At 39.6% G+C, this 27864-nt stretch overlaps 2 protein-coding genes across 6 annotated transcripts; one reads left to right on the top strand and one right to left on the bottom strand.

Moving 5' to 3' along the window:
- Positions 1-1594: 1594 nt before the first annotated feature.
- dhrs12la (dehydrogenase/reductase 12-like a) lies at positions 1595-21635 on the bottom strand. 3 transcript variants are annotated; one of them, XM_082502277.1, is made up of 11 exons: positions 21552-21635; positions 20367-20468; positions 18668-18801; positions 14715-14797; positions 14507-14602; positions 14349-14430; positions 14190-14251; positions 12666-12770; positions 12057-12147; positions 11719-11856; positions 1595-2561 (listed from the first exon to the last, which is right to left on the bottom strand). In XM_082502277.1, the coding sequence occupies exons 2-11, from the start codon at positions 20420-20422 to the stop codon at positions 2446-2448; spliced, it is 963 nt and encodes a 320-aa protein (XP_082358403.1). In that variant the 5' UTR covers positions 20423-20468; positions 21552-21635; the 3' UTR covers positions 1595-2445. The 3 variants fall into 3 exon arrangements, with proteins under 3 accessions (XP_082358403.1, XP_082358401.1, XP_082358402.1); XM_082502275.1 differs by lacking the exon at positions 21552-21635 and having other exon boundaries at positions 20367-20924; XM_082502276.1 differs by lacking the exon at positions 21552-21635 and having other exon boundaries at positions 11719-11853; positions 20367-20924.
- Positions 21592-27798, top strand: ap1s3a (adaptor related protein complex 1 subunit sigma 3a; the record flags this gene model as incomplete). Of its 3 annotated transcripts, none has more annotated exons than XM_082502280.1 (5): positions 21592-21682; positions 22617-22795; positions 25992-26100; positions 27460-27597; positions 27688-27798. In XM_082502280.1, 5 exons carry the CDS (start codon positions 21641-21643, stop codon positions 27721-27723), a joined length of 504 nt encoding a protein of 167 aa, XP_082358406.1. In that variant the 3' UTR covers positions 27724-27798. The 3 variants fall into 3 exon arrangements, with proteins under 3 accessions (XP_082358406.1, XP_082358407.1, XP_082358405.1); XM_082502281.1 differs by having other exon boundaries at positions 21607-21682; positions 22640-22795; XM_082502279.1 differs by having other exon boundaries at positions 21641-21763.
- Positions 27799-27864: the final 66 nt, after the last annotated feature.

Here is a 27864-nt window from a genome sequence, read left to right as displayed (position 1 = left end):
TTTGCACGTTTTTTTTTTTCTTCTGTTGTATTTTGTGTGCTTTTGCAGTGTTTTTCGCTTTTCCGGTGTTTTCTTAGGTTGCTGTGCCTTTTGACCTCTCAGGGCCACTGATTTATTTGTTTTACTTTCACACCAGAATGAAAAGTGAACAACACTGGCATGTTGCTGACCGTATAATCCAAACTTTATGCCCAAATGTAATTTAAACCAGCGGTCCCCAACCGTTTTTGCGCCACGGACCGGTTTATGCCCGACAATATTTTCACGGACCGGCCTTTAAGGTGTCGCGGATAAATACAACAAAATAAAACTAGTATCGGTACTGAAAAATAGAAGAGTTATTCATAACACACGTGAAAAGACCCAGGAAACAGAGTTAACGATAAAAACGATAACAAAATAACGCTGAAAACTGATAAAAACCCTGAAAACCATACATTTCACACCTGAGCCTCAATTCTCACGGCCCGGTACCGGTCCGAGGCCCGGGGGTTGGGGACCGCTGATTTAAACAACAAAAAAAAAAAAAGGGGGGGGGGGGGGGGCTGAAGAAAATTACCCTAACTTTTGTCACAACTGCAGAAAATAGCTATAGAGACCAGATGTTTATTTCTGCTGTAAAGTTGTCCATTCCTTCACGGGGGTCTGTGAGGACAGAGCCTGCCTCAAGTAACCATTTGAAGAACTGGTTTCCTTTTTTTCAGCCTTAGGGTTTTTCTGCTTGTAATTGAGTCATTACTAATGTGATAACCTCAGTGCAGCTTAAACGTGTATTCACTTATTTCCAAGGCTGTTGTTGTTATCTGAGCCTCTGTGGTATCAGAAATGGGCAACAGCAACTGGCTGATGAGCAGTTGGTCAGTGTTGGCAGACTGTTCTTTCAGTCCTACCCCAAAGTATTGTTAGGGGAAAAAAAAAACACCACCATGATTCATTAGGGATCAACAGGGTTGATGGTCCTGCTGCTGTACAATTAGGAATCAGTGCTCTCCTTTCATTAAAGTCTCCTCCAGTCATTAATTCTTATCATGTCTTCTGTCTGTCAGAGGCACGGCAGATGGGTGTTAATAGTATGAGAAACTCCTGGATTCTTTGTTTGCAGAAATGGCGAACAAAGTAGATCTTCAACAGTGCCAGAAGCAAGCTGTTTTTTTTTTTTTCATCCTGTGGTTAATGTCTTAGTTCCTTTTCTTTCACAGTCTTGAACAGGAGTCATTTTTGTTGTTTTTAGTTCAGCAAACACTAAAATGGATGAGAGGCCACTTTAACATGTAAAACGTGACTCATATTCCACAACACCACCACCCATAATATCAAACTCTGTAAGCTGATTTCTGTCTTGACTTTTTCCTCTTTCAACTGCTTGTAAAAGACACTTGCTGTTCCAAATAAGATGTTAATATCTCCAGATAACTGTATTTTGAAATACTGTTGACAATACGGAGCTGACTTTGGTCTCTCTGTCCCCTCTGGCCAGAGCACAGAGAGAAAAATATGATGCCCAATAAAATATTTGATATCTTTCTTTGACTGTGGGTTGTTGGGTTTTTTTCTTTCCACTTGTAAGAACTGTTGAACAAACTCACAGAAAACGAGCACTGCTGTTCTTTATTCAAGCAAGCATTTACAAGAAAGTCAAGTGCAGTCACAGTAAGTAAAACAGTTTGTTTGTTTTTGGGGTTTTTTTGGGTTTTTTTTTTTTTTTTTTTTAAGGTGCTCAGCAGATATCACCAAATATAAATCTACAGATTTTATTGCATGTGTCAAGTGATGCTGCTGCACTGTGTCTAAGCTCATAAAGAGTACAGCACAATACCAGTCTGGGTTCAGCCTGAACATTACAAAAACTACACTACAGTAAAGCAAATACACAGGTTACTTACAGAGCTTTCAAACACACATGCTTACGTTGTAAGTCATCAGAACACAAGCAGGACACTGAACCCGTGGCTGGTCGTGTGTGACTTTGGTCCCATCAGATTCCCATCTGATCGACAACTTTAATAAAGTCTCAGTGACAGGTTGTGCTGTCTGTGCTTTATGAGGGATCTCCAAATCGACACAATAACTCACTTATAAAGGCATCACTATCAAACACTTCTACAATAAAGTGTTTAGTTCTTATGAAGTCCAAAAGACATAAAAAAGCTTCTTTATTCAAGTAGTAATAAAGCATTACAAATCTCGCTAATCCCTTCATCATCTGTGACTTTAGTTTGGCATTATGAGGCTGGGATTCCCAAACACATCTTAGCACTCACACTCCTACTTAAAACTAGCGGCTACAGATAGCACTGCCACTTTAAATGGGCACTGAAGATTCATTCTTACTCCATCACCTGGGGAACTTTATCTGTTCTGTTTAAAAAAAAAAAAGAAAAATCTGAGCCCAGCCTCAGTCGGTGTAAACTTGTTGCGTTAGTGTTGTACTGGTCTCCTGCCTACTTAGTGTGACTGAAACGTCTTGGCTAAGTCCTCCAGTACAGACATTAACTTTTGTTCCTCCAGAGGGGAGCTGTGGGTCCAGGCCAAAGGCAGGTGGGTGGACACCATCTTCCGGTCTGTTGCAAACAAACACACACACACACACACACACACACACACACACACACACACACACACAAACAAACACTAATGTTAACATGATGGGTTGCACTTACAAAAACTGTTGTGTTGTCTAACCAATGGTTTGATTTTCATGTCAAATAAAACTGATTTCAATTGTTTATCAGGGGGAATATGAAATTAAATCAGCCTTCATATAACCTGTCGTGGAAAGTCAGCACATATCCAAACGCCAGCCTGGTCTTACCCTAAAAGTATCCTGCACCCCTTTGACTAGTGGTGCTAAACTGTTCATTGATTTGTTCATGCTTCTCCTTAAATGCACACCTTAATTTTCTCTCTGTGAGTGTACACATTCCTCTCACTGAAAGAGATAAGTGTGGCCTCCAGACACTCTTAATGCCCCCATGCCTTGCTCTTCTTTGACTCAAGCTAAAACCCATCCATCCCTTTGTTTCTGCTTCACATTCAGCTTCTTTGTCCTTTCTCTGTAGCAGCCAAAATACAATGTTGACTTCATTGGGATTTTTTTCCACTCTCATTTGTTGTGCCTCTCTTTGTTTCTTCATCAATTTACACTATATTACAGTCGCCTTGATCCTTTGGCCCTGGATAAACACAATTTATCACAGTAGACTGATGTTTGCACCTCTAATTCAAACAGGAAAGTCAGCATCAGACTGAAAAATGGCATTCCTTATGGGAGAGAGGAGTGTGTGTGTGTACGCATGTGTGTGTTGGGAGACGGTTGTGGTGGTTATGTCACGATCCCATCGACCTTCTAGTGTCTCCCAGTTCTGACCTGTGACATAAAAACAATCACAAAGGAAGTCACACTTGGATATACACGCATAATTCTGTAAAACAAATCAAAGTTTTCACTCTGTAATAGAGAAAATGCACAATTTTCACCTCACCTGTGAACTGATCAATACTCATCACACCTACGCACACAAACATGTGAGTCCAGGTGCAGAGTCTCCCACTGATAAAAGCCCAACAGGTCAGAGGGAGTCTATAGACCTGCTGGCTCCTTCTAATGGATGTGCAAGTTAACATGGGAAGTAACATGGCTATACATCTAAACATTTACACTTGTGACCACAAAGGAGAGATCGATTGCTCCTCCTCTGTCTGCACTCTGCGCTTCTTGTCACAGAGACTCAATTAGAGGCTGACAAGCTGAATGTGAGATGTGACATTGGGATAAATCATTGGAATGGCATGGAAATGTGTCCCATAGAATAGATGAATGCCATTGCAGTCAATCCATCAAATGATGCCCTCATGGATACATGAGGCCGAAAGATCATATTCTTGACTCTGGCATCTACACTGATGGAGACTGGATATTTAAAACGTAAATGTCTTGATAATGAAGGTTGGAAGAGAACCTGAAAATGGCCAACATTTATTTGTCACCCTTATTAAACAGATGTTGGCCTTGGATGCAAACCAGCGGATAACAACCTTGGAGCTTCTCCAGTATCCCTTTTTCAACCCTGGCCTCTCTAAGAGGTTCCCATGTATTGACACTATAAGAGAACACAGAAGCAATCTCCAGCATTGCTTCTTTGACCCTGGGCAAACGTGACAAAAACACAAACTGAGGTTAGAAAAGGATATTAACAGCAAATTACACTGCAAAAATTAATTAAGCTGCTCCAATAATGATCACTTTGGCTTTTGTTTTTCAATTTTCAATTAGGAAATCAATCAATAAATAAATTGGATAATAATTGTTGTTTGTAATTCTTTATAAATACATTGCTACTGTTTAGCCTCCTAGTAGACATACCTGTGTTATAAATGTGGAACTCCTCTGATTTTCAGAAAATGTGACCTCAAGTCAAGTTCACTGAGATTTTCAGTAGACGAACCATGGTATTGATTTAAAAATTCTACGCAATCACAAACTTGGGTGTCCACAGCACCCCGCCATACACCAAACTCAAAAGATTAAGAGGTGTTTTTTAGTTTTTTCATAAAGATTACAACACACAAATAACAAAAATGGCAACATTGTTATTTTTCACAATGCTATTTTGAGGTTATCTAATGTAGTGCAAAAAAACAAAATCGAACAAACCCAGATATTAATAATTAAAATAAATAAGGTATATACTACATACTATATAAAATTTTCGTGGTCCACTATGGTGTCAATGAAGAGAATGAAGGAGTTAAGTCATTTTTATATGACCAGCTACATAGCCATAGAGTGACAACATGCTTTTATGACAGCTGTGAGTCAAATGAATTTTAATGACCAGAGAGCAGAGGGAATAGGTATGGTAGTAGCAGTGCATGTGTTTGTGTGCACAGAGGGGGGAAAAAAGATTAAGATAGATAGATAGATAGATAGATAGATAGATAGATAGATAGATAGATAGATAGATAGATAGATAGATAGATAGATAGATAGATAGATAGATAGATAGATAGAATTTTATTTCAAACATGCAAATATAATTGAAATAACAACAGAAAAAAACAAAAAACAAAACTTAAAAATCATCAAGTTTTCATGTATATATCTATGTCTACAGAATGCGTGTGCTCGAAACTTGACATTAAAACATGTCAATCAAAAAAATTGTGGGAAAACTGATTATTTTGTACTGTTCAATAGTTTGGACATTCCTGCAAAGAAATCTGCTCTACTAAAAAGAAGCTTTTACTGACCATCAGTCATAACATTGGTTCAGGCAGGCTCAGCCACAATCATTGACAGTGAGCTAACCTCATTGCCTGTGCCAGTTGATACTCTTCTAAACATCCAAATGGCAACTATTACATTGGGAAAGGTGTTAAAACCGATTTAGCCAGCCCACAGGTGCAGCAATCCTGCAAGCCACTTTGTAACCCACCTTCACCCTGTCAGCCACAGCAGGAAATTAAGCATAATTTCCTGGTCATATGTTCTGTGCTGTGGTTTATGTGCTGCTCCTCCCACCTTAGTCTCTCCATGCATGCATGAGTGGAGAGCTCCCAGAATAGAGCCATGTCAGCAAAAATATATTTTACTGTACATATATCACAATCTTAATTGTTCTGCTATCATTGATATTCTACAGTCAACAGTAAAGAGCAGATCCTTCAGGCTGCCCCATGCCACTACAGTCCCAAACTTTTGATTTTCGTTCTTGTCCAAGATCCTGAAGAGACTAGTTCTCTCCCAGCTCCAGGCGTACTTGGACACGAACAATATTGCTGAGAAATTTCAATCTGCTTTTAAGCCATTGCATAGTACTGAAACGGCGTTGGTTAGAGTTCTTAATGATATTCTTGTAATTACTGATACTGGACGCCCTATGGTCCTAGTTTTATTGGACCTCTCTTCGGCTTTTGATATGGTGGACCATAACATCCTATTATTAAGACTTGAGCACACTGTGTTAGGTATTAGAGGCACTGCCCTTGACTGGTTTAAATCATACCTCGCTGACAGGTCCTTTTCGGTTAACTTGGGCACCTTCTCCTCTTCCTCTGCACCGGTCTGTTGCGGTGTACCTCAAGGATCAGTTTTAGGCCCTATTCTTTTCTCATTGTATTTGCTCCCTCTAGGCGCAATCTTTCAAAAATACAATATCGCCTTCCACTGTTACGCCGATGACATACAGATCTATTTTGAACTTACTGACGACCTTGCTGTGTCCCTGCACTACTTTCAAGAATGCGTGCAGGAGGTCAAAGAATGGTTCCTGAGTAATTCCCTCGTTTTAAACGATAAGAAGACTGATTGTGGTGTTCAACAGTAAAATCCCTCGTGTCCAACTTTGTGCTGCCCTGGGTCCTTTTGCTAGCTCTTCCTGTGACTATGTAAGTAACTTGAGTGTACTGCTGGATAGCTCGCTCAAACTCGATAAGCAAGTGTCTGCTGTAGTAAGATCTAGCTTCCACCAACTGCGCCTTATCTCTATTAGTCAAATAGGTCACAATCCATGACCTATTAGTCAAAAAGTCTAGGATCCAACTGATCAGACTATGGTCAAGCTTAAAATGATTATAAAGCCTATCGGCAAGTTAGGAGGGCTGAATCGTGTTGAATGCAAATGAGAAGTCAACAAATAATAATCTTGCATGAGTGTTAGGGTCCTCAAGATGCTTATACAAGAAATGCAGGAGTGTGACAACAGCATCCTCCATGCCTCTTCCTGCATTATAGGCGAACTGGAAGGGGTCAAGGTGATGTTCAGCTGACATTGAAATCTCTTTCTTAAGTATCTTCTCAAAGGTCTTCATCACTAAAGAAGTCAGAGTCACAGGTCTAAAATTATTCAGTACCTTAGGGGAACTGCCCTTAGCAGCTGGAACAATGACAGCATGTTTCCAAATCTTAGATACTGTCTGTAACTCTAAAGAAAGAGAAAAAATGTGATTAAAAAAAAAAAAATCACACTCAACTGATCAGCACAAGTTTTCAGTACCTGTCCACAGATGTTGTCAGGTCCATGACTCTTACTCTTAGTGTGTCTAAAGAGATTAGCTACACCCCTCTCATCAATACAAAATGATGTGAGAATGGCAGTCCTTTCTCTTAGTGTACTCGTTTGCATAGAACGATCAAGATTCTCAAAACGAAGATTAAATACTAACTATCTGCCAAATGTTTGTTGGAGGTAAACCCATCTAAGCAAATGTTACAGCTACCCTTCGTTTGTAGCCCTGCCAAGCTCTCTTAAGGTTATTACTACTGAGTTCTGCCTCAATCTTATTTTTGTACCTCATCTTAGGCTTCTTTATTACAACCTTCACCTCCTTCCTCCTTTATTACAACCTTCACCGCCAGCTCTGTTCTAGGATGCCCTCTGGACCCAGTGGAGGTGGTGAGTGACAGGAGAATGGCGGCTAAGCTGTCATCCCTGTTGGACAACGTCTCCCACCCCATGCAGCAGACTGTGACAGCACTGAGCAGCTCCTTCAGTGGGAGACTGCGGCACCCACGGTGTGGGACGGAGAGATTTCGCAGGTCTTTCCTCCCCACTGCTGTCAGACTCCACAACAAAGACTTTAACTGAACAAACACACACATCCACACATGTGCAATAACACTAAGTGCAATAATCTTTTCTGGCATCGTTGTATTTTTACTCAGTTGTATATAGCATTCGTATTCTATTTTTATCTTATTGTATATTTTTATTCTATTTTATTCTACTGTATATAGTATATTATTTTATTCTATTCTGTACAGCTGTGTACTGTATTTATTCTTATTGTATTCTAATTTTTGCGTCATAACTTTTGCACTGTCCACTTCCTGCTGTGACAAAACAAATTTCCCACGTGTGGGACTAATAAAGGTTATCTTATCTTATCTTATCTTCCTCAATATCCTCACAGGGGAAACGTCAACCTCATTAAAAGCAATTTTCCTTTTAAGAATCAGATCCTTGATGTCTTTGGAGAGCCACGGTTTGTTATTGGGGAAAGTCTCTCTCTTAAATTCTCTAGATGGAATCACAGAGTCTTTACAAAAAGGAATGTAGCTACAAACCACATCAGTAAGTTCATCCAAGTCACAAGAGCTCTATTGAAACAAGGACCAGTCAGTGCAATCAAAACACCAGCAAAGGGCAAGAGAACTGTCTTTTGTCCAGACTTTTGACCGCTTCACACAGACCATCTCCCTCTTAATCACAGGTCTATAAGCAGGGAGGAGTTGAACAATGTTGTGATCTGAAGAACCTACTGTCGGTCCAGCCACAGACTTATATATCCCCTTAATTGGTCCGTAACACAAATCCAGCGTTTTATTATGCCTTGTAGGACAGGTGACATATTGAAATAATTTTTTCAGTGATTTCTTAAGATTACAATAGTTAGAATCACATAAAAAAAATTAAGTTAGGAGGATCCAGAGTGTTTGTGAGACTGAACAAAGGGTAGAAAATCCCCATCTTGGAAAAAAACACATGAGAAACAAATCAGGTGTCACAGGCTGGGTCTCCGACCCAGCACTCTGAGTTTTCTTTGTATTTTTTGATATGTTATTAGTTTTTGTGTTATTTCCTATTTTGCCTTTAGTTTAGGCAGTTATTGGTTATTGTTCCTGGGTTTTCTATGTTTTGGGGTTTGGTATTTATTCATCACGTATTAGGTCTGTTAAGTTGTGTTGTCATGTTTAGTTTTAGTATTTCCTGTTTTATTCTGACAATGTCATGTGTTCTCTGTTAATTGTATTTAGCTTTTCTCTCCTGGTCCTGTCATTAGGTTTATGGCTGTCAGCTGTTTCCCCATATGTTTCCACTTCCCCTGATTCACCTCATGTCTGTATTTAAGCCTTTTGTTTTCTTCATGCCATTGTCGGGTCGTCTGTTTATTCTACCCTAGTTCTAGCCTGGTTCTGTTTATTTTGACCTCAGTCTTAGTTATGGTTTTCGCCTGTTATTCATCATTAGTCTTAGTCATAGTAATTGCTGGTTATTTTCCATCACAGTTATAGTTTAGGTTTTGGTCTCAGTACCGTTTAGTGTTTTTGTTTCTTAGTGTTTTGTCAGTTTATTTTGGTTTCCTGGTTTACACTTGCCGTCATCAAATAAAGGATCACTTTTCTGCTCAAACTTTCAACTACTCGTTATCATCTGCTCTTGGGTCCTGTTTCCACACACCTCAGCGCACCCCGCCGTAACATCAGGGAAACAATCTGTTCACTCACAAGTTAAAAACAAGGTTAAAAACAAAGTTTAAAAAAAAAAAGGTGAATTTAACCCTCTGATGCATAGTGGTCACTGGAGTGGACAGCTACTAAAACGTACATATCTCTTTAATGCATTGGTTTCTATGGTGGAACTGCATATTAGCCTCTAGAGTGCTCTCTGCTGCCATGCTCCATTGAGGTCAATTCAGTGTTCAGTTAGTGCAACTGCAAGTAAATTTCCTCTGAATCAAAGATGGCAGACAAACTGTCACCCCTGCCGACCACTGCTGGCATATCCTGTCAATCCTTCTATGCTAAAAGAGCCCAACAGGTAAAAAAAATATGATGATATGCAGTAACATCTAGGGAAGGATATTATCTGTTTGGAATAAGAAATTGTTATGTCTAATATGTAGAAAACTACGATTAACCATGTGTCCACTGTAGTGGACATCATGCATTACCCACTATATTTTTTTAACATAAGTCATAAATTGTCTCACTGTTTTTTGGGACTGTTTTGGTTATAAGTAAGCATATAATTGTTACATTTATAAGCTGCTCATTTAAAATGTATATTTCTGTGCAGATCAGCTGTAGTTTGAGTTACTATAATAATTATTTTATCATATTTTGTAGACTTCAAATGCAGCAAAGAATAAGGCAGCGTACAGAATAGTCCAGGAAATTCCATCCAGCTCCAGTGATGATGATTTCATTGATGAGTGCAGTGATGATGAGTTCAGTGATAAGTCCAGTGATGATGAGTTCAGTGATAAGTCCAGTGATGATGAGTTCAGTGATAAGTCCAGTGATGATGAGAGTGGCTGCCAGAGCAGAACAGAGACATAGGAACTACGGACAGCCTAGGTGTGATGAACACAGAAGTGTTTGGAGATGCAGAGACTAAGATGTCAGTTTGTGTTTTCTTCCAGCATGCTACTAAGGGCTTGGTAATACTGTCCTGCATCGTTATAGAACTGTGTAGACTCAAAAATGTTTCTCTTGTTGGAGATAGTTTGCCATATTCAGGTGTAGGATTCACAGCTAGGACTGTTGATTGGTTTTGTTATTTACGTCTAAACATTGGGGCCTTATGAGTTGAAAGTTCCAAAAAAATTGCTGAGATGTTTTTCAAAGGATACAAGCAAACAAGTGTTTGTATATTTACAATAGAACACAAGGTAATTAATTTTTATAGTAAATTCACAGTATTTCATGCTAAGTGCTCAGGCGCATGTAGTCCACTGGAGTGGACAAGTTTATAACTTTATAAAAAAACATATTTTTGGGGAAAAAAGAGTTGAACATTTTTTTTCATGTCCTGAGAAGAATAAAAGCACTTAAGAAAAAAATCTTGACCAAGGCTTTCATAATTCATGCATCAGAGGGTTAAAAAACAACAAAACTCCCCCCACAAAGTTAGAAAACTCAATAAACGCCTGCCGTAGGCCACCACAAAAGCAGCGCCAACACGTACACCAACACCTCAGATATGTCTGAATTTCAAAGTATATGAGGTGGCAAAAGCTCAAGCAGGCAGTTGTTACCATACCATAACTTATTTATACAGCACTTTAAAAACAACACAGTGTCAGTTACCCACTGAGGCCATAGTCAGCAAATAAAAATTAGTTTTTAACCTGGATTTAAAGACCAGCACTGAAGTAGATTGCCTAATGTGAAGAGGACGAGCATTTCAAAGCTTCAGGGCCACAGTAGAGAATGCTCCTCTAAGTTTTAGCCGTGATTTAGGGACTGAGAGCAACATCTACTCAGCTGACCGGAGTTAATAAGGAGGGACATAGGGCTTCAGCAGATTGGACAAATATACAGGTGCGAGACCAGTATTTTTAAAAAAAGCTGTAAAATAATTTTAAAATAGATCCTAAATTCAATTGGAAGCCAGTTTAAGGAGGCCAGAACTGGAGTAATATGCTCAAATTTTCTTTTACCATTTAAAAACCGTGCTGCAGCATTTTGCACCAGTTGCAGGCATGGCAAAGTGTCTTGGCCATGCCCTATTAAAAGGGAGTTGCAGTAATCCAATTAAATTAATTACAATTTTAAAAATTAGAGCCATCTATGGCTTTCTTCCAGTTGTTACAGCAAGTTGCTGTCACTTTTGGTTTTATTATTATGAAAATATTATTATAAGTGCAGTATGTATGTCTAGTTTGAAGAGTGCTGTCAGACAACAACCTTTCTCTTCAAGGCCGCTAGGGACATTTTGTGAGTGTGTGTATGAAAAAGTGCATCTGTGTGTGAGTGCTCCTTGGTGGTATCTGGCACCAAAGCAGTCCCCTCCAGCTGCAATGGACACAGGCCAAATCCACACATACGCACACCCCATGCAGCACATTCATCTCACTACTGTTCAATACACAATTCAGCTGTGCTATTCTCTCTGTCTTACCAGTTTACATTCCTAAATGGAAATCTTGATCATTTATTTTGGATTTTTGTGTTCATATTAAGGGGAAAAAAGAATTTTGCACTGTAAAACATACCCTGATAGAAACGTCCACTGGGGTTTTTGACAGCAGCCTCAGAGACAGACAGCCACACCACTGTGTCGGCGCCCTGCTCTGGGGTCCGCAGGCTGTCCTTCATGGATTGATGAAAGTCTGGCATAGCATTGGCCACTGCTGGGAAACACACACACACACACACACACACACACACACACACACACACACACACACACACACACACACACACACACACACACACACACACACACACAGGTAACAGAGAGCAAATCAATTTAAATACGCACACAGATGGAATACATCTAATGCTTTTGTAAATTGTGTAAGCATTCGGATGTTACTTTATGTGAGTGTACCTGGAGTATCCACCCAGCCAGGATGCATGACGGAGAAGTGGATGTTAGTGTGAGTTTTTGCCAGCTGCTCTGTCATCACCACCTGCTGCCTCTGGAACACACATCATCAAGCACGTCTGAGTGCATCTAACATCCGTGTACTTCAATGATCGACTGTGAACGCCCGTCTTTGTCATGTGATGAACCACACCTTTAACACTGCAGGTGATACTTTTAAGTCAAATATCCAACTGCCAATCAGGGCTGAACCCAGACGTTTGCTCACTGGGTAAGTTTTCAGTTTTGAATTCTGCAATGCAAGTTTAAATTTTTAAACCACTGATATAATGTGGATCCTAAATCTATTCATAAATCATCACTTAATCATCTGTCAGCTATACCAAAGATAAATATGTTCTTTCAATATCTGATTAAAGACTGTGCTTAAAATTGTCATATTCTGATACATAGATACAATGACCAGAAGACTAATTATACTCTTCTTGTTTTCACTCATTTTCAAACTTTTCAAACTTGCTCGGTTCCTGGAGAACTCAGACAGCTGAAGGACGTTAAACCTGACCAGTCTTGTCAATTGTGACGAGTAGATGCTTCCAGTTCAGATCTTACTTTGTGCTGGGCGTAGACCATGGTGCCGTCGTAGCGGCCTCTCTCAGACTGCAGGTTTCCTGTCCTGAGCTTCTGCACCAGCATTCCACCTGATGACACTGTGATCTGAACACAGGGGAATGAGAATTAATCTGTAGACACCCCCCCCACCCCAAATATTCACAAGTTTCCTAAAACCCAATGTTACAGCTCTAAATGCTTTGTTTAGTGAGCAAAAATGTACTGAAACCAGATCACAAATACAGAAACCGAAATAAACCACACTTATCCCAAATCCTCTATTATCACTACAACTGCATTTAATCCTGCATTAAGTGTTGCCGATCTAGTATTTTATTTGTCATTGTGTTACTGCAATGTTTACTTGTGCGAATCCTTGTTCACCTATTAAATAGCCCTCATGCAACAGCTCGGACTCATTACCTGATTATTACACTGTCCAGTTATGTTGGCCAGAGCCTCATATTTTACTGACTGTTTCTGAAAACAATATACAATACTGTGCAAAACTCTTGAAACACTCCTCATTTCTTTTTGTTTTGCTTACAGGGACCGAGACATTTCCTGTCATTTTGAAAAGTGGTCTTGAGCACAAGTTCTTCAGCATTCTGAACTTTTTCTTTGGACATTGGCTACTTTTCCACACATTTTCACTCTAGGCTTTGTAGATGAGCATTTTTAGAGGAGTGTTTTTGTTGTTGTTTGTTAAGCCACTAAACAGTGAAATATGAATCTTTCAAGAAAAAAATGCTAATAACACAAGGGATGAACCAATGTAGTTGAACAGAATGATTTTAAATTGCATCTTTTGACATTTTCTTACTAGCAGCTTGTCAATTAAAAAAAATAATGTTTGCATTTTTTAATCGAATCTACAAAAAAGTACAAGTGTCCAGCGTGTCCTTAAAGAACTGAGGAAGCTAGACAAGTAGAGGACAAAAGAAGCGACAGGCCTAAAAGATGTAAAGCAGTATATTAAGTCATGTCTTTAGGAAACAGGAGAAAATAATCTAGCAAAGGTCTGATACAGGACCTGAGGAATGCATCTGGGGCTTCAGTTCACTGAAGCCTCATCAGAGGTGGTATCACAGACTGTCAAAAAGCCATTCTTAAAGAAGGGAAACTGAGGGAAAAGGCTGATGTTTCATGGTGGGATCATATTGACAGACAGTAAAACAAAGAAGAGCTTTGAATGTCCTTTAAGAAACCTGGAGAACTATTGCTTAAAACTACTTAAAGAAATTAAAAGAGAGCTTGCCAAAGAGCATTCAGGCTGAGTCCGAGAACAAAGGCAGTCATATCAAATACTAACTTTCCAGCTTGTTAGAATTTTGCACAACTGAGGCCTTATATACTTTATTTGGATGTATTCTGGCACAAGGTTCAATAAATCACCTACCTATGTCCCATTTTCCAAGCAAAATATAAAGAAAGGGGTGGTGACTCAAGACTTTTGCACAGTATTGTAGGAGTGAATACTTTATGTGGACCGACAGTGAACATGGGTTGAATGATCAGACTCACCACTCTGGGGTCCACACTCTTCTCCAGCAGTGGAATGAGACTCTTGGTGAGAATGTAAACCCCTGAAGAAGACCAAACATTGAAGTACAAATTAACTATCTTCCATTTTTCCCTTTCATCAGACTGGTCTTCATACCTCTTGTCTGATCTTTGACTCACCCAGGACATTAGTAGCAAAGCTTTTCTCAAGCCCCTCTGCATTCAGATCCCTCTGGCTCATGATGGCACCCGCATTATTGATCTAAAACATATCAATATATGATCATTCAGTGGTCGCAGTTGCCAGGACCCCCCCAAAAGACTAATATGTTGCTCACCAGTACATTAAGAGACTTGTACTTCCTCTTAAAGCCCTCAGCAAACTCCCAGACCTTCTTGGTCTCAGACAGGTCGAGGATATGAACATAGACCTCCTGTAATGACGCCAGACATTTAGCAGAATGAATATCAATGTCAACTCTGGTGTAAAACTAAAGGTTGTTTGTGCAAGTCTATCTTGTTGATGAAAAGAGAGTCACACTGTACTTTATTTCCAGTCTCCTTGACAATATCAGCCCTTGCCTCCTCAGCTTTGTCCTTATTCCTGCACACCATGTGGATCGTTCCACCTGTGGCAAAGATCATAACATAAATCATGGTACTAGCAATGGAAATAAGCAGTTGAATACAATGACAAGATAAAGAAGGACCTTAAAATCAACCTTTTCCTGAAAAATTGAATGAATACTACAATCTTTAAATATAAAGTGTGAAAATGTGAGAGTGAATGAATAGTGGAATTGTAAAGCACTTTGAGTGTCTAGAAAAGCGCTATATAAATGCAATCCATTATTATTATTATTATTATTATTATAAAAGTCTTTTAAGGAGCATCAATGTGCTTTGTGGCCACTATTTTGGAACTGTTTGCTTCCTTAAAACCTGCACTTGAGAGTTTTACTCGATTGTGAATGTACTTTGTTTTATTATTACTCACATACAACCCCACTTCCAGAAATTTAAGACTTTCCTCATTTTGAATTAATGACAGCAACAGTCCCCTAAAAAGGTTAGGAGAGCGCGGCAAACGGCTGGAACAGTAAGTGGTACTAAAAACAGCTGGAGGAACAGTTTGCAACTAACTAGGTTACTTGGCAACAGGTTGTTACATGATTAGGTATAAAAAAAAAGAGCATCTTAGAGACGCAATTACTCTGAAGTAGAGTTCACCAATCTGGAAAAAACTGTCTGAAAATTGAGGAAAAATTTGAGAATTATTTTCCTCAACATAAAATTCTAAAGTTAACTATCTATTCATCTCCAGTACATGATATCATAAAAAGATTCAATGAACTGGAGAGCGAGATCTCTGTCAACAAAAGCAGTGCTGGTCAAGTTACTTGAATATAGTAATTTGCTACTAATTACTGATTACTTAGGGTGACCAACTGTCCCCTTTTCCCCGGACATGTCCACTTTTCATGTTCTGTCCGGGGCTTCCGGGGGGATTTTTGAGATTCATAAAAATGTCCGGGTTTTCCTGTATTCAGAGGACCCATGTGTGTGACGCCATCCCCGAAACTGCTGCTTTGTGAGCGCTTGTTCTGCACTCATAGACGGGACAGACAGCGCGCACCAACACGCCTAATGATGTTTAAAAGATCCCAAAGCGCAAGTGCATCTTTTCAGATGAACTGCAAAAGAAATTTCTCTCGTACCGGCCATAGCTGAACTGGCCATCGGGCATTTGCGCAGTGGGTCGATGGTGATTTTTTGTTTTTACAGCCGATGGTTTTGTTGTTGTTGTTGTTTTGTAACGGTATAAACAATGAAAGGTGGTGGATTGGCCAGATGCTGACCGGTGTGTAAAAATAACTCAGTTATTTGGTGGTGTCTATGGCGGAGCTTCCACAGGGGCCAGCAGGTGGATGAGTGTCAGGTGAACTGAACTTCGGGTAAGAAGTTACGACCTGCAGTCTATCTGGGTCAGATATAAACCAAGTTCAGGTGTAGTTTATTTTTGTTGTGCTGACATTTTACAGTCAGTTACAATAACTCGTACTGCGTACTAGCTAGCATGACGGCATTTCTATACAGCTGGGCAGGTGCTATAATGTTACTGATAGTGATATGATATCGGTTTGGATATGTGGTGAGAGGGAAACATGAAGATGAAACCAGGAGATGTCCTTACTGGATCATCAGAGCTGAACAGGTGATGGAGAAACAGGTTTGCCTTTTAGGTGACATGAATGAGTTGAAGGGAAGTTATGATCTGTTTCTGAGAGACAAATAACACCAGGATCCTTTTCTATGTAGCTGACAGCTGGTAACTGTGCAGGGGTGGGTCTAGCAAAGTTTTGCCAGGGGGCCAGGTAGGGAAAGGGGGGCTCAAAGAAATACTTTTCTTTCTTATTCTCATTTAAAATGTCTTGCTTTTAAAAAATAATTATCTGAAATGTATAGAATTCATACATATACCAACAAGACTGTGTACATCACTGTCACAACAGCGTTTGTTTTCATTCAAAGGCTTTATGGCTTATGGCTCCTATAATACCTGGTGGGCCGTTCTCTAGTCAAAATGCCCTGGTCAATTTTTTGTCCCAGTCCAGCCCTCATACCAACCCAGTACTGGTAATTTTTAATGCAGATGAGGCATTATTTCCGTACCATTATTTAATTCCAGAGGTTTTTAAGTTATTTTTTTGCACTTGTTGACTTGTAAAAGCCTATATGACATATTTTATTTCACAATTAATTAACCGCACAGAGAAGGCATTGTTTAAAGTGTCCTCTTTTTTGGAAATCAAAATATGGTCACCCTATGATTACTTCTCCAAGAAAGTAATCCCATTGCTTTACTAATTACTTATTTTCAAAAGTAATTAGTTACTTTATTACTTAGTTACATTTTAAAAACATGATACACAACCTGAATACGTAATAAAGCAATAGACCTTTCAGCCTAATTCTGTTTTTTCTGCAGAATCTGCAGAATCCATCATATAAAATCAAATCAAATGAAAAAGTCTCTTTTTAAAACTTGTTTTATTAGTTTTAAACTTTATGCACATTGCATCAAGCAAAAATTAAATTATATGCAACTGTCTTTGACTTGGAGAAATTCTTTAACCTTTAAACCTATTTTCTACATATTCCAGCATATAAAATATTTTTTTTGTGTGTTTACACTCACTCTTTCAAATAGATGCAACTAAAACAGCAAAAAATAAATAAATCAAAGATTCAGCAGCACCAACTCCTGTCACCCTTAAGTCTTCTTTCACCTGTTTAGGAGGAGTGGGGTGGGTGGAGGTTTGCCCGGTGCTGCAGCGGTCATGTCAGTGGGGGGATCCGGGGGTTTCTTTGTGAATTTCACATTCCCTTGACACTGTGCTAGGTGCTTTCTCAGATTAGAAGTTTAATTTTTCGCTGTAGAAAGAAGTTTTCTTCCCACGCAGAGTTTACATCAGACGCTAATGTTTTTGTCACTTTTTACAGAATCAAATTCAAAGTAATGTCAGTACTTTCAAGCTTTAAACACTGCATGGTTGTACTCTCTCCCGCACTCCATATTATCCATTGTTGGTCTACACACGTCTGTTGCTGCCATGGACTTGCGTGCTTGCACGTCATTGTCACGAGACACTCTCCCAAACAATATCACGGTTTAGTAACGCAGCGTGCTTACGGGAAAGTAACAGTAATCTAATTACTTTTTTGGAACAGTAATCCCTTACTTTACTTGTTACTTGAAAAAAGTAATCGGATTCTCTGCACAAAAGACAAGACATAAAATTATTATTGGATGTTAATCCTCAGGCCCCCCAAGGACTGCATTAAAAACCGACTTCATTCTTTTGTGGATATCAGTGGATCAGGAACACTTCGAGAAATCACTGTCTATGATCACAGCTCACTGGAGGTTAAAGTTCTTATCCAGACAATGTCTTTTTCAGTGAAGGCCTTGCATATTTCAGCTTGACAATGTTAAACTGCATACTGTTACAACAGCATGGCTTTATAGTAGTAGAGTGAGGGTTGTGAGCTTTCAGACCTTTTCCCAGCTGAAACATTTGGCGCATCATGAAAAGAAAACACAATCACTACACTGTGACAATCAACTTTTATGTGGCGTGTGGCTGCCATCAAATTCAAAATCTTATTTATCTTAAAATTATGCATCAGTTTAAACAATTGATGTTTAAATATTTAACATCTGTATTTATGAGATTTGCAAACCATTACATTTTATTTTTATTTACATTTTACCCCAACGTTTGTGTGTTGTAAAACTACAAAAAAAAAAATACTTGAGTGTTTTTTAGTGTTGGAATTGGAATTTTTAAAAAATGTGGAGTTGGGCCTTTTATGAATTCACAGATCCATATGGATATGCATGTTGCTTCTTTCTCTCAGCGATTTTACTATGTGTTGCTTTCCTGTCTGCCATGTTTGGGCTGATTTGTAGACAAACAGGGTCATAGGTGTGGTACCTCTCTTGGCGATGGCCATGGCAGTGGCTTTTCCGATGCCACTGTTGGCTCCTGTTATCATAAAGGAACGTCCAGCCACAGACACCTCCAGGTCCTTCTCCACAAACCGCTTAGACGCTGATAAGAAGGCATTCCTGTAAAACATCAACACCTACAGCATTTCATATATATACCAGCTGCCTGCTTATTTGCTGCTGCCATCAGATTTAGCTCTGCCTCTGTGTTTGAGGGGTGAGTGTTTGAGATCATCCTGCTGACTGTAAATGTCCTCACAGCTTTACTGTACAGATACAATGAAGGAAAGTGTGTGCCTGGCATCGTCTCTGTCAAGGAGAGGTTTGGGATGAGAGTGATGGCGGTGACAACAGCAGTCATTTATGAGTATGCGTGTGTCTAAGCGTGTGTGCCACCAAGGACCTCAATTCCCCCCATTGTTAAGGGCGGTCAAAGTGGGGCATAAAGGGGACAGGCAGAGAGAGAATTACTGAGGTTAAATGCCTGCTCTGTTCGATGGTGTCATGCAGAGAGCTATTAGTGCAGGGTCAGAGCGGGTTGTCGGGCAGCTCTCTGGGAGAATAAGATAACACAGAACAAAGGAGAGAAGGGAAACAATCACGAAAGCACCTCTGCAAAACACTTGGCTTGCTGTGTACTGATGAGGAAAGGCATCTCGGGGCTGCAATAGATCACATAAGACTGATAAAGCTCTTAGAGCCCTGTTATTGTTCAAAAACTGAGTTATGGTCCTACAAACCTCTTGCTTAGTCACTATAAAGTGTACACTGATTCACAAATCTGTGATGTTCAGGGGTCTGTTGCTAAAACCTTCCATCTGTGATCATAAACCGCGACTTAAGTCTGCAGCCTCATTTTCACACTTTCAAATGTCAAACATCAAAATTGATCATTAAGATAATACTGTAACATAGTAATACATAGTGTGCTGTAACACTTACAGTTAATTCACAGGAATGTACATTCACTTTAACATTAGGAAGCATTTAGCAGCAGCCACCCCCTAATCTATTCATACTTTACACTGCTTTCAGTGGGCGTTTCTTACTGTCACTATGGTTTTGAGTAATTATAGTTTTGTATTTTCTTATTAGTTTTTATTTTTATTTCTTTTTAAATTCAGTTTAATTTCAGTTAGCTTCCAGAGTGTTTTTTTGTTTCAGTTTACTTTGTATTGTTAAAAAATGCTTGGTTTTGATTATTTTTTTATTAGTTTCAGTGTTAGTTTTAGTCTTTATGAATTTATTTTATTTACACCAAATGTCAGAGGTAAGGGTTATTCAAATCAATTTAGATATTACAATATAAACAGAACTTTTTGAAAACAGTCGACACAAAAGCTCTTGCACACACCCGAAGCCTCAATAAAAACGTCCATCAAACCCTCATCAGGCAGTTTGTGATACCAAAGTTTACTATATTAAACTTTAATTAGTTTGAATGCTTTCAAAGGTCTGGTTATCATTTTTATTTTAGTTAACGAAAAAGGTTTTATTCACATTTAAGTTGATTATAATAAGCTGGCTATAAATAGTTTACCATCAACTTTCAGTCATTCAGTTATAAGAAAAGTCTGAGTGCTGATCCTCCACACAAACACACACACTACTGAGGATGCACAGCAGGACAGTCACAGACTCTCTCCGGCTCCCACAGCGCACACACAACAGGACAAATGTCTTACCTGGTGAACTCAGTCACTCCCTTCAGGAACCAGGCGGAGTTGCGGTACAGAGACATGTTGCTGCTCTGGAAGCCTCTCGCTGTGCGCCGCTCACTTCTCCAGCTTTTACCGTGGACCAAAACCACGTGTAGCTCGTGAATAAACATTAGCGGCCGCCCAGCGGCAGCACTAAGACATTACACCAGCGGACAGTAACGCTTTACCCTAACCCTAAAAACCTCATCCCCCCAACCGGAAGACAGTAAGAGGCCTCGAGTGAAATACTCAACATAAAATATTCAAATTTCAATTCAATGTTATTTACACAAAACCCCAATAATAATTATTTCAAGGCACTTTATATTGTAGGTCTTAGTGAACCCTCTAACAGTCGGAGGACCCCTGTGCGCAAGCACTTGGCAACAGTGGTAAGAAAAACGACAAATTAAAAGAAAAAAAAAAGATTTATCAAAAATGACAGTTTTAAGCCTAATCTTAAAAGTAGAGAGGATGTCTGTGTCACAAATCCAAATTGGGAGCTGGTACCACAACAGAGAGCTCTGAAAGCTGAAGGCTCTGTTTCCCATTTTGCTTTTAAATAGGAAGCATTTAAAAGCTTAATAGATCACTTCCAGAGTGAAGTGATCTATTGGGGTAATACAAGACGGTGATGCTTAAAGAAATTGTAAATATACACGAAAATATAAAATAGAAATATACAATAACCCCCCCCCCCCCCACAAAGACATAGGTTACCAAGCAGTCATCATGAATTCCGCTAACTGATAGCTAGCCAAAAAAAAGCTAGTTCTTTCAATTTACAGTTAGGTTTAAGGTAGCCGTGTTTAAAGGGGAAAAATGTCTGATAAGTTAATAATACTGAGGAGTTACATTAGTTGATACTAAGGAGAAAAAAAATACACAACAATTATGAGACAAAAGTCTGACAAAAAAACCCCCAACTGACAGCCTGCTGCAGAAACAAAGAACTATGACATTTAGCTATAAGTTAAAATGCTGATTTAAAAGGAAAATAAACTGAAACGGAAACAGAAGCCATAGTTTTAGCTTTTCTCTTATATTTGTGATTGAGTGACCCCAAACTTTGCTTGACACTGTTGCAGTATGTAACAGAGGCTGCAGCTTACATTTCCCACCAGGCTGAAGTGTACTGTATACCCCACCTGCAGCCCTCTGCCTGCTCACCTGTCTGAGTGCGCCAATCAGCAGCTGCAGAGTAGCAGGGCGCGGCTCTTGGCTGGAAGAAGGTGGGAGCGGCAAGGATTTCTGGGTAGATGAACAATGTCGCTACACTTGAGAGTGCACACGATCCTGCAGTAAGTGAGAGTACTGGGATTCTGCGATTACAGGGCTTAATTACAGGGCTACAGGGTTTCATTTGGGCGGCTTACAAAATGGTAAGTAACCTGTGCCCATAACTGGATGTACTGAGGTGGCTCTATCCGCTTATAGGCAATGAAATGCATCAAATTATTGGCTCAGTGTATCCAAATTATTGTTTGTGTGTGTTGTTTGCTTCGTTTCTTTTTTAACCTGAGATCAGCAGATTGTAGGTTATTTGGATTTGTATATTATAGCTGTATAATCAGTTAATAGCAAGAACTTCCTTGTTCAGAGGTCATGAAATCGGTAGGCATGGCCCAAACGTTTTTAAGAAGTGGAAATTAGAGGAGAAAAAATAGTGTGAGCCCTCTCCTCCTCATGTTAGGATAACTAGACTTTGGGTAAAGCCCAGATCCAGTCAGACAAGTAAATGAATGCAAATCTGTGGTGCTTGAGTTTCTTTGGTATTTACACAGCATAGAAAACAATTGCATCAGGGTTAAAAAGTGTCTGATTCAGCAAGTATTGTTCCACACATGGCTATTTTTACTCCACACGTTCTCATAGTCACCTTGTTGCAGGTAGAAGCAGTCCTTTGTGCAGCTACACCCCAGGGCAAAGAGCTTTCATTAATTGCTGTTGCACAACACAACCACTATATTTACTGTGTTATTGCACTCAAAGGTGATTTAGAGGTGTTATGTCTCCCTAGTGATCTTTACACATGTCTAGTTGGCAAATGTAATTGCGGTTTGGCACAGCCACATGCAAAGGCAGGTATTACCGTTCACTGCTTCGCTCTATGTTTGTGTTTCTCTGAAAAGCTACACATTAACCACTTTTTAGCTACAAGCAATGTGTTTGCAGGGCTAAAAATGACTAAACCAAAGTCACTGTTTTCTGCTCTTCCATCCGCTTTACCTTCAGATGCGCTTTCTGTTGCTGTTCAGTCGACAGGGGAAGCTGCGACTGCAGAAATGGTTCACGCCATTAACAGACCGGGAGAAAAAGAAGGTGATCCGGGACATGATGATGCTAGTGTTGGCTCGTCCACCACGTTCCTGCAACTTTCTCCAATGGAGGGACCTCAAGATAGTTTACAAGAGGTGGCGGCACAACACACAGCTCTTTATTGCTTAATGGTTAACGTGCATGTTGCCTTTGCTCATACTTCAAAATTGCACACAGAGCGAACACACTTGTTATCAGCAGATAACGTCAAGATCTAGATAAACACACAGATCACAGATGACCTAGATTACAGGTGGGGAACACAGTCCAATAAGGAAAGATTTTTTCTATATGATGCCTTTAATGCCACATTTGTATTGAGACTGGGCTTTATGGTAAATGTTGAGAAATTCACAATAGATCCAGTAGTTATGGAAAAGAACGGACAAGAGCTGTTAAAACATCTACACATGCTGTATTTATTTGGAGGTTCTTCACCTTTCTTTTGTTTGATATGATTTCTGTCCTGGAAAGATGCAACCAATCACACTGATGTTGAAAGCACACCCTCTTTCACTTCTAAGATTTTACATATCAAGGCACATTACACGTCATTATTTACTTAACAAACACTATGCAGATTCTCTCTCTCTCTGTCGCCTGTAGCAGCAATAATTTGAAATAATGGCTTTCTGTGTGGCTTTATTAGTGTCACACATTGTTGAGGAGGATTTTGGCCCAATAACCTGCTCAACCCCTGAGCTACAACCACCCACTGCTTATCTGAATCATATAAGCTCATCTAAACTACCATAGGGTAAGAGGCAGGATACGCCTTGAACAGGTCTCTAGTGTGCACCACCCCCAAACCCCACCCCTGTGCATTACAGCCATATATCGCCACTCCAGTCTTGTCTGTCAAAAGGACATTGTTTGGCAAGTATTGTGGTTTGTCCAGGCAGAACTTTGCAAACCTAAGTTGTGCTGCCATGTTCTTTTTAGAGAGAAGAGGCTTTCTCCTAAAAAACCTTCCAAATAAAACATACTTGTTCTTTCTAGTATCTTTCTAATTGCATTGACCTGAACTTTGATATTTAAAGTTAAATGCCTGTAGAGTCTGAGATGTAGCGCTTGGGTTTTTTTTTGCAGTTTCTGGCCTATCAAGACTGATGAATGGTTGCAACTTTTGTGGTCTTTGTGTCACACTTTGATAATTTATTCCTTATGGAGAGTATGCTTTCTTTACTTAGAAAGAATGCTGTGATCATCGGCTGCAGTTCTGGGGCGATCGTGGCTCAAGGCCATTCTGTTGCTATGCTTACCTATGCACTTTTTTCTTCTTGAGTGTGCCAGGTTGCTCATTTCAACACTTAAAGTGCTTCTGCTGTCTCTCTGATGGACTTGTTTGTTTTTGCTGTCCAATGATGACATGTTTCACTTGCATCTTGAGAGATTATTTGATTGCATGTCATGGCTTCGCAGCCAAAGTTCCCAAATGCAAATTTACCTTGGAACCAACTCTTTTACCTTATTCACTGGTGAAGAAACAACAAGGAAATAAACTAACACGTGTCCATGAAGCACCTTACTGGTCAGCTGTCTAGTTAACTTTAGTTAGAAAAGAAGTTGCTTCATACACTGCACAGGACCCACAAACTCCCAGGCCTCTGGTAGAGGAACCAAGCTTAAATACATATATACATATTCAATTCAATTCAATTCAATTTTATTCATATAGCGCCAAATCACAACAAAAGTCGCCTCATAGATACAGAGAAAAACCCAACAATCATATGACCCCCTATGAGCAAGCACTTTGGCGACAGTGGGAAGGAAAAACTCCCTTTTAACAGGAAGAAACCTCCGGCAGAACCAGGCTCAGGGAGGGGCGGGGCCATCTGCTGCGACCGGTTGGGGTGAGAGAAGGAAGACAGGATAAAAGACATGCTGTGGAAGAGAGACAGAGGTTAATAACAGATATGATTCAATGCAGAGAGGTCTATTAACACATAGTGAGTGAGAAAGGTGACTGGAAAGGAAAAACTCAATGCATCATGGGAATCCCCCGGCAGCCTACGTCTATTGCAGCATAACTAAGGGAGGATTCAGGGTCACCTGGTCCAGCCCTAACTATATGCTTTAGCAAAAAGGAAAGTTTGAAGCCTAATCTTAAAAGTAGAGATAGTGTCTGTCTCCCGAATCCAAACTGGAAGCTGGTTCCACAGAAGAGGGGCCTGAAAACTGAAGGCCCTCCCTCCCATTCTACTTTTAAATACTCTAGGAACAACAAGTAGGCCTGCACAGCGAGAGCGAAGTGCTCTAATAGGGTGATATGGTACTACAAGGTCATTAAGATAAGATGGGGCCTGATTATTTAAGACCTTGTATGTGAGGAGCAGGATTTTCAATTCAATTCTGGATTTAACAGGAAGCCAATGAACGGAAGTGAAAACAGGAGAAATATGCTCTCTCTTTCTAGTCCCTGTCAGGACTCTTGCTGCAGCATTTTGGATCAGTTGAAGGCTTTTCAGTGAGTTTTTTGGACATCCTGATAATAATGAATTACAGTCGTCCAGCCTGGAAGTAATAAAAGCATGAACTAGTTTTTCAGCGTCACTCTGAGACAGGATATTTCTAATTTTAGAGATGTTGCGCAAATGGAAGAACGCAGTCTTACATATTTGTTTAATATGTGTGTTGAAGGACATATCCTGGTCAAAAATGACTCCAAGGTTCCTCACAGCGTTACTGGAGGCCAAGGTAATGCCATCCAGAGTAAGAATCTGGTTAGATACCATATTTCTAAGCTTTTCAGGGCCGAGTACAATAACCTCAGTTTTTTCTGAATTAAGAAGCAGAAAGTTAGCGGCCTTCCAGGTCTTTATGTCTTTAAGACATTCCTGCAGTTTAACTAATTGGTGTGTGTTATCTGGCATCATGGACAGATAGAGCTGGGTGTCATCTGCATAGCAGTGAAAATTTATGCTATGTCTTCTAATGACGCTGCCTAAGGGAAGCATGTATAATGTAAACAGAATTGGTCCTAGCACTGAACCCTGTGGAACTCCATAATTAACCTCAGTGTGTGAAGAGGACTCTCCATTTACATGTACAAATTGGAGATCTATTAGATACATATACATATATATATTGTTGGGTCTGTGTTTCCACAAGCCCAGCTACACCCCCGAACTAAGACCTTACAAATTTAAGAAACACAATGACACATTCAACAATTAGACTTAACATATATATATGTATTTTTATATTTCACCATATTGTATTGCATTCTTGTTTTATGACAACATTGTAAAAATGATCACAATAAGCTTTTCTCTTCCTCCACTGCAGGTATGCCAGCCTGTACTTCTGTGCTGGTCTGGAGGACAAGGATAATGAGCTGCTTGCCCTCGAGGTGCTGCACAGATATGTTGAGTTGCTGGATAAATACTTTGGAAACGTAAGTAGAGTTGGATGCCATGGCCTACAACAATCCAGAGGTTGTTAAGGGGCTCTTTTTAAACATCATCCATCTTTCTCAGTTGTCCCTGCACCTCTGCTAAGATGTTCTCAATTATTTTGGCTAATAACAGCTCTGCACAGGTTGACCTAAGTCACCAGTGTTATACTGGGAGTTATGCAAGCCTCTCAAAATTCTTCTCAAATATTGAAAAGATACAGCCACCGTGTATGGACTCAAGTATGTGATTGTTGGACACCCTGACTACTGGCATTTTTTCTCACTCAGGCTAAATTGGTTCAGCTTTTTTATACATTGGGTGATGTCAGGTGGCAGGCCCTGGCTCACAGCCTGTGTTCAACTTCTGCACATAGATACAGATATGTTGAATGGAAGTTGAGTGCACTTTATGTAGCTCTATCAACTTCAGTTCAGACCCCTTGATTAGGTTAAAGGAGCTTAGTCTAAAAATCAAGTACACAGAGTAACTGTGGGTGCCTTTTTAGGTGAAACAGTGCAATGTGGGGGTTTTTTTCATGGTGAGGACAGTAAAAACTCCCTTGCTCAAGCTTGTCAGACTCCCTCTAGTGTCTGTAATCTGTCGCTGCTTCAAAACACTTTGAAGCACTCCTGATTTGACTAGACTTAGAAATCAGCTGAACCTTCTTATTTACAAAAACCAGCCAATGAGAACGAGTGGTTTGCGTTCTCAATGCAAAACACTGGGAGGTTAATTTGTTTGGGAAACAAACTGGCTTGACAACAATATATAAAAGTCTGCATATATGTATTTATTTTTCCTTGTAATTCTTTCTTTCTTTCATATATTTGCAATTTCTTTCTAAAATTTAATGAAATTTAATTGGTGGTTTCATCCACTTAATAACACTTAAATAACTAAATAAGTATCATTTAAAAAATAAACTGATAGTTAATTAAACTTGAGTTTGTAGTTTGAGAGACATAGATGTTTATTGATCGGTAAAGAGTTGATTTGTAAAACATGTATCAACATTATCTAAATGGTTACAGTCACAGCTGATGTTCATAACACATTTTTTCAGGAGTGCATACAGATGAGAGAAAAATGATCACCCACCTATGAAATTTTACGTTTTTATCAAATTGTTTTTGTAATATTTAAAATGTACATTCCATATTCCATAATAGTTATTGTGTACAACAGTATGTAATTCACAGAGTTATTTTTTGTACACACCCTAATGATTTAAGCTGATTGCAAATGATTCATTAACATTATTATCGTTTGATTGTTTATGGTAAAACAACTATTCAGTGAAGTGTTACGAGATGTATTCATTTCTCTGATCTGATGCATGCTGTGTCGTTCTTTTTCAGGTGTGTGAGCTGGACATTATTTTCAACTTCGAGAAGGCTTACTTCATCCTGGATGAATTCCTCATGGGAGGAGAGATCTTAGAAACCTCCAAACTGGCCGTGGGTGTGTCTATGGAGGAGGCCGACACACTCCAAGAGGTATATTAAGCTTTTGTCAAACATTTAGCTAGTGCAAGCTTTGCCCTGACTCTTTGAAAATTCATTCTTGTGACTCTTATGTCACCACAGACGATGGAAGAATACATGAGCAAACCTGCCTACTGAGCCAAGAGAGGACGGCGGATGGTTCACATTTGAAAGCATGAAGCGAGATGTTTATCGCTTGGCAGTAAAGACTCTTTCAGGGTAGTGCTGTGGTCATACAACAACCACAAACCTGGTGATATTTTGACTCAGGTGTGAAGA

The sequence above is a fragment of the Aulonocara stuartgranti genome, assembly GCF_965226115.1.
Source record: "Aulonocara stuartgranti genome assembly, chromosome: 14".
NCBI lineage: Eukaryota > Metazoa > Chordata > Actinopteri > Cichliformes > Cichlidae > Aulonocara > Aulonocara stuartgranti.
This window is presented reverse-complemented; position numbering and strand designations above follow the sequence as displayed.